The sequence below is a fragment of the Bombina bombina genome, chromosome 3 (assembly GCF_027579735.1).
Source record: "Bombina bombina isolate aBomBom1 chromosome 3, aBomBom1.pri, whole genome shotgun sequence".
NCBI lineage: Eukaryota > Metazoa > Chordata > Amphibia > Anura > Bombinatoridae > Bombina > Bombina bombina.
This window is the reverse complement of record NC_069501.1, coordinates 328,394,318-328,402,203: the sequence shown is the minus strand read 5'-3', so window position 1 is coordinate 328,402,203 and position 7,886 is coordinate 328,394,318. Positions and strand designations below refer to the sequence as shown.

Here is a 7,886-nt window from a genome sequence, read left to right as displayed (position 1 = left end):
TAAAAAAAAGACCACACCTAGCCTAACCTCAGAACAGATATTTCAAAATGCAGGGTGAGAGAGAAGCTGACAATGCTGAAGTTAGACAGCGTAGGCCTGACATCCCCAGAGTGAGGCTGGATATAGAAACCCTGAATGAGCAGCAGGTGTTTGAAAGTTTCAGGCTCAACAGGGAGAAAATATATCAGTTATATGCCCTGTTGCAAGATAGGCTGGAAAGCCAGGGCTATTCAAGCAGGGCTGTCCCTGGAATGACCAAACTACTAGGGGCACTTCATTTTTTGGCTTCTGGATCCTTTCAGGTGACAGGGGGCATTGTAACTGGGGTGCATAAGTCCACTCTTTCTAAGCATCTTTCAAAAGTTATTGATGGACTTTATGGTAATTGCAGAAAATTTATTTTTTTCCCCACATCACCCAGAGGTTGGCGTGATGTTAAGAGGGACTTTTTTCTTTTAGGTGGCATACCCAATGTCCTTGGGGCCATTGACTGCACTCATATTGCCCTAAGACCCCCTGTGCGCAGGGAGATAATATTTAGAAATAGGAAACACTTCCACTCCTTAAATGTGCAGATTATATGTGATGCAAACATGCGCATATTAAATGTCGTGGCAGGGTTCCCAGGAAGTAGCCATGATGCCTACATCCTCAGGAATTCTGGTGTGTGGAGATTGTTTGAGACAAATCAAATGCCTGAAGGACATCTCCTTGGTAAGTGTTTATGTATATATTATGATGCCTTCATGTGTTCAATATTTTGACATTTTATTGTTTCATTGCTTTATAATCCTTTATGTATGTGTCTAAGGGGGTGAAATTGATTAAATAAATAAATTGTTAATCATTTAAAAGATATATATTAACTATGTCATAGTAAGACATATGCATAACATTATTTTATGTCATACATTGCTTTATGGAAAGATGTGTGTTTATCTATCTATCTATATCTATATATATATATATATATACTGTATATCTATGCATTCATATTTTAGCAGATTCTGCATATCCTCTTAAAAAATGGATTTGGACACCATTGAAAGAGAACCAGGTTGTTGGGCCTGCTGAATTAAGGTAAAATATATATTTATTTTCTGCTCATGTGTGTCAGAAATATTGATTGTGCCTTGCAAAATGCTCACTATAATCTGTAGAAAAGTAGGACCAGTACACACTTCATAGGAATGTCCCTTTAAATCACTCTTGGGTGAATGTAGGTGCAAACCTGGAGGACCTCCTTTTCCAAAGTCCCAGTAAATGTAATGAAATAGAACACACAGGTAGCACTCTATGTGGAGCAACAGCACCTTTATTGAGCAACGTTTCGGGGCTCCTGCCCCTTTATTAAGCTATATATCTGTGTTTGTGCACATACATTTGTTGCTTGATTATCTCGTGTGTGTGTGTGTATATATCACTATCACAGACATAACAATGTTGTACTGAGTGCCTTTAAAGGGACAGTCAAAATACAAATCATCTATTATCAGTGAAGCATTTATAAATCTCTCTGCTTGAATATAAATATATTTATATATATATAAAATGGTTTAAAGATTTATAAGATCAAACCAGGAATGTAGTTAGCTCATTAGTATTTGATTTGTCTTCACATTATATATTATAATCATATTTCTTGTTCTTTTAATACAGATATAATGAAGCACATATCCGAACACGTGCTATAATAGAACGACTGTTTGGTGTTCTAAAAATGCGCTTTCGCTGCCTGGACAGATCAGGGGGGGATCTCCAATTCAGTCCGGAAAAAGCTATTAAAATCATAGTGGCATGTTGCTGTCTACACAACATGGCACAGGAGCATGGGATGTTGAACGACTTACTTCCAACACCACAGCCCCCAGGTGAAATCTTTGAGCCTGATGTAATTAATCATCCCCAACCCCTCAATGCCCATTTGGAGAGATCTGCAACTATTCAAGAATTCTTTTCAGGTATTTTTATAGTATTGTAATGAGACCTTTTAGTTATTTATGATTATGTTTTTTAATAATACACATTTGTTTCTTTTAATGTTTTACAGATTGAAGATTCTCAGAAATGGAATACCACTCCCCTCCCTCTCTCCTCATCCCTATATTTACCACATTTTCCCTAAATAAATGTATACTTTACTCAAATATAGTCATGGTGAATGTTTCTTTATTTCCAGCTATGTACTAATCAATGCATTCATCTTATGATTTATGTATAACATAATTATCTAAAATATCATTTTAATTATATTCCAAATATAATTTGTTCTCTTGGTATAATTATTTAAAGAGCAGCTATGCACTCCTGGTTAATAAAAATGAGTACATGGGTGAACCAATGACAGACAGGATATATACTGTATGTTGGCAACAATAAACAGCTCCAACATAGGTTCTATGCTGCTCCTGATCTTACCTAAATAAAACTATAATCAAAGGATACTAAGAATATTAAGAAATATAAAGAATATAAATATATTAGATTTGCTTTTAAATATATATGTTTTAGCAAAATAATGGAATTTATGTCACTTTAAAAAAAAAAAGGAAGAGTGTGTTCACAATAAAACATTAATGAACCAGATAAATCATTCAATTCCAATCAACTTACATATGTACTCATAATCAATTTAATTCTTTTATGTTTCTTATTTCAATCATGTATTTAAGTTTAGGAGCCATTCCATTTAATGTTCATCACCTGTGGTGCACTTGCTGATTGTTGCCTACATTTAGACAACAATCATCAAGCGCTCCCCATGTGCAGATTCAAAATGGGTAGATTCCTAAGCTAACATTCCTGTTTTAGTAAATTACAGATGATAATGAAGTTAAATAGATTATAGGATTACATATTTAAGTATATAAATACTGCATGCTCTAATTCATGAGTTTTATTTTGAATAGGCTATCCCTTTAAGAAATATATCAGATGCTCATTTCAAAGAGACAAATCCAGATATAATATAATCCTTAAAATAAAGATACATTATCAATACATACAATCCCCTGAGATTGCACACTTGAATGGCATGGTTACCTCATAGAAAATAATATAGAAAAATAAGTCAAAGGAAATAATTTTTTTATCATGAAGATGAGTTTTATTATTAGAGATTTAACCTCATTCAAATGTAATTTTCAATGTGAAAATCATATTTATTCAATACAAAACGATGACACATTAAAGTTATAATGTGTCATAGTACTAATATTTATAAAATATATGTAATGTCATGTCTGCTAAAGCAGATAATACATTTGCAATATTTAGACTATTAACCAAAATACATAAGTGCTTAATATTACATACTTCAAGAGATATGAAGTATTGTCTTTAACATGGAGTTATTGAAACAATTTAAAAGTGCATTGTGCATTGGTCCCAGGGAGAGTCTGTGTCTGTTCATATGATGTCAATTAAAATGTATTAATCACCTCTATATCATGGCAATCACATATATGTTGTGTATACACCAGTGCTTAAATATCATAAAGATACATTTATCTAATTATTCTAAATATTGAATAATAATCTTGACAAAAAGGAGTGCATTAGTCATGATAGGTATTAGTCATGATAGGTATATATTTCAGATATTACATTCCACATAGGACTATAAGAATGAATGCAAGGTATTTGGCCATATCAACAGGAAGGAGTATTTACTTTCCAACTCTTCTATAACTGTATAACCCTTATTAGCTTCATCTGAAGGAGCAAACAACATATGCTTGTGGAATATAAATCATAACATTTACACATGTCACGTTGACTAATGTTAGATAGCATATACTGTATAAATTTCAGACACGTATCCCCAAGTATTCTTAAACGGCATAATATGATATCCTGAATAAAAGGACACATTAATTTATCAACAATGTACACCTGCATATTAATTGACATCATGTGAAATAAAAATGAATAAAGCTGTTCATTTTTAGCAGATAAACAGCTATTAGAATAATATTAAGATATATGTTCAAATTTGGATTAGAAAAATGGATTCATATTTATGAGATGAAAATCGCACTTAAACAAGTGCTTTAGTGCAAAAATTAGATATGATATATCTTGGGTGGAAAAAAAAGAATATTAATTAATTCTTGCGGCGGGATTTTGACTTTGGAGGAGAGGTACTTAGGGGGGCAGTGTGGCGTCTTGTGCGACGCCCACCAGCTGAATGTGAGGCTAATAACCGGGATTCAGGGTCCTGCAGGGAGATGACAGAGGATGCAAGGGAGGATGGAGTTTGGGGCCTATCCGCGAGCCTCTCCACTGCCTCTGCCAGGCGGACGAGTGAGGCATTATGGATGTCCATTTGGCTCTGTATCCTTCTCAAATCCTGCTGCTGCTGGAGCCTGGACAGCCTAAGCTCTCTATGTATGAGCCTCAGTAGATCATCCTGCTGGGACTGTGCCGGACCCTGTTGTACATTTGGTGTCTCAGGAACTAATAATTGGCTGGTTCCAGGGCTGTCTCTCCGTATTGGTGACTGTGAGGTTGTCTGTGATGGCACTGTTGGCAATACATTGGTGGGTGCAGTGGGTGGTGGTGTGGATTCCTGTTGTGCCATAGGAGTGGGAGGCATATAGTACAGATGATGCAGATCTGTATGCTGCTGTGGTGGGTGCATCATCTGCTGCTGAGGATAATGATGTCGTGGTGGGTGCATCATCTGTTGCTGAGGAGGATGTTGTGGTGGGTGCATCATCTGCTGCTGAGGAGGATGTTGTGGGGGGTGCATCATCTGCTGCTGAGGAGGATGTTGTGGGGGGTGCATCATCTGCTGCGGTGGGTGCAGCTGTGGGGGCTGTGCCATTTGTTGCTGCGAAGTATGCATGAACTGCCATTGTTGAGGAGGATGAGTCTGCTGGGGTTCAGAACCCAAAACATGAAATGTTGTCTCCGAAGTAGATGGAGAAGGGCATGATACATCCTCCACCTCATATGCCCTAGGCTGCTGCATATCATCTTCTAAGAGGCTGATATAGGAGGTAGTGTCACCATAGATATCCTCATCCTCCTCAGTGAATGTAGGAACATCCTGCTGTGGTGTTGGTGCAGCTTCATACTCCTCCTGTTCGGAACCTACAAATAAATATACGGTATGTTTACATTATCTATCTAATAGAATATATTACTTTGTAGCATAACAATACAGACTATTATATTCCATATTTATGTGTATATATGTACACACACACATACACACACACACACACACACACACACATACACACACACACACACACATATAGTGTGTTTGGGATAAAATCCAAGCATATATGATCATAACTGAGGAATCTTTATAGACTGTGTCTTAAAGGAACATTGTTAAAGGGACACTGTACCCAAATATTTTCTTTTGTGCTTCAGATAGAGCATGCAATTTTAATCAACTTTCGGATTTACTCCTATTTTCAAATGTTCTTTATTCTCTTGGTATCTTTATTTGAAATTCAATAATGTAAGTTTAGATGGTGGCCCATTTTTGGTGAACAACCTAGGTTGTCCTTGCTGATTGGTGGATAAATGCATCCACCAATCAAAAACTGCTGTCCAGAGTTCCGAACTTAGAAAAAAGCTTAGATGCCTTCTTTTTCATATAAAGATAGCAAGAGAACGAAGAGAAATTGATTATAGTAGTAAATTAGAAAGTTGATTAAAATTGCATGCTGCATCTGATTCACAAAATAATAAAAATGGGTACAGTGTCCCTTTAAGGACAATGACACATGATTTATATGAAATTCTTAATATTCTTGGATATTATATTATCAATATTCTTGCTTGTCGGAGCAGATATACAATACAGAGTGCTTGCTGAACATATTAAATACAACTATGTATATTTAGATTCATAGCTAAACACAGATGGGTATTTATGATATACAACATATATACATCACATATATGGTTATATTTAATATTGAATATTCACCTTCATACACCTCTTCAGGTGGCACAGAGGTGTCCATTGTCCCCTTACATCCGTGAACAGATTCATCCGAGATGACATTGGACAGCATCTCCTCCCATGACCTTAGGTGTATTCTCTTGCTAGGACCACCACCGGTCCCACGTGCATATTTGGCCTGCTGTGCCAGCTTAGCTTTGGTTTCCCTCCTGCAGTCATGATAGCGGTGTTTAATGCTGGCAGTAGAACGATTACGTCCTAAGCAGCTGACTGCCACTCGAATCTCCTCCCACAGCTTATTCCGGACAGCCGGCCTCAGGTTAGGGTTCTCCAGCTGAGCTGCCCTCTCCAAGTATGCCTCAACAAGAGCCTCCTTCTCCTCCTCAGAGTACCTCTCCTCTCTAAGCCTGCCCTTCACACCTGAAGGGCCAGCAGACACAGACTCTCCCTCCTGTGACTGGGGACCAGCCCTCTCTACCTCCTCTGTCCCTGCAGGCTGTGACAGGCTACCACCAGCCCCACCCCCAGTTGCCACAGTCTGCCCCACTTTCCCTTTTCTTTTTGTGCCTAGCTGAGGCTGACTCCTCCTCACTCCTCCCACCTCCATTCCTCTTCCACCCTCTCTCCTTCCCTCCTCTGCCAGGGTTTGAGGAAGGACAAATCCTCCACCCAAACCTCGGCCCCTATTCCTGCCCATACTACTCCCTACTTCCCCCCTCCCCCTCCCTCTATCCACCCTCACCACTGCCCTCCCCCTAGCCACCCCCTTCCCAACTCCACTAGGCCTATCCATCCCTTTCTCCTTCCTCCCTAACTCTAACCTAACACTAAAGTCCCTAGCTTACTTAACTACACTAATTCACCTAACTAAACCCTAAATTAAATAGCCCCAAAACTAACTACCTAACCTATCTAGACCCTAACTATCTCTATTCTATATCCCTCAAAAAAAAAAATTGTGGGGGTGAAAATAAACAAAGGGATGTAAATGAAAAAGGAAAAACTAAGGAGGATTAGAACAAAATTATAGAAAAATAATAAGGGATGCAAATGAAGAAAGGGGTGAGCTATATAGTCAAATGAACCAAAAAATATGGGATCTAAAAAAAAAAAAATAGGATGGGAAAAATATATATATAAAAAAACAAGTTATATAGTGAGGAAGGGAAGGGTAGTCAAAGGGGGGATGGGAAGTGGAATAAGGGGATTAATGAAAGGAGTAATAAAGGAAGATGGGGATATGGGGGTTAATGAAAAAAAAAATGTGAATGTGTTTGTATCAAATAAAAGTGTGTATGTGTGTGTGTGTGTATTTGTGTGTATAAACTAATGTGTGTTAATTAACTAATGTATGGATGTGTGTGTGTGTTCCTAATATTATATGAGGCCTACAATAAGAATATATGAAAATCAAATATCAAACTCTCCACTAACTCTCAAACGACTCTCAAAAACCCAAAACTCCTACCAACGCAACTAGCTCCCGTGTCTTTCTCTCTAGAGGCGATCACAGGTAAAGAGCGCAGGCGCAAACCGTTATTCTTATAGACAGAGGTCGGGTTACCATGGCAATGCACTTGTTATGGCGCGCTTTTCGACAAATCCGACATCGGTTGGCAACGCAAACTTACGCACAGCCGAAAAGAGCGACTGCGCGCAACACGCTAATCTTTTCAATGGAAACCTGGTACTAAAATGGAGCCGTAAATTACTTTTAGCTGTCGTCCGCTTCGGTAGCTTACGGCTCCATTTTTAACGACTCAATGGAAGCGAGGCCATAGTCTCCTATGTGCAGAACATTGGAATAGGAAATATTTACAGTAAATACATAGTTAAAACATTTATTAAAAATGAATATTGCATTAATATATTTTTCCATGTTTCCATCTACTTAACTGTAAAGGGCTCCAATGCACCAATATAATATATATATGTGTGTGTGTGTGTACATATGTGTTTA

The 7,886-nt window shown here is 37.8% G+C and overlaps 1 protein-coding gene across 1 annotated transcript; it reads left to right on the top strand.

Moving 5' to 3' along the window:
- The first annotated feature begins 997 nt into the window (after nucleotides 1–997).
- On the top strand, nucleotides 998–2,147 carry LOC128651614 (putative nuclease HARBI1). The gene is made up of 3 exons (XM_053704621.1): nucleotides 998–1,080; nucleotides 1,660–1,961; nucleotides 2,051–2,147. Exons 2-3 carry the CDS (start codon nucleotides 1,721–1,723, stop codon nucleotides 2,053–2,055), a joined length of 246 nt encoding a protein of 81 aa, XP_053560596.1. The 5' UTR covers nucleotides 998–1,080; nucleotides 1,660–1,720; the 3' UTR covers nucleotides 2,056–2,147.
- The last annotated feature ends 5,739 nt before the right edge of the window (nucleotides 2,148–7,886 follow it).

Excerpts from the sequence above, each read along its gene's own strand:
- LOC128651614 (XM_053704621.1), top strand. The coding sequence starts at position 1,721 with ATGCGCTTTCGCTGCCTGGACAGATCAGGGGGGGATCTCCAATTCAGT.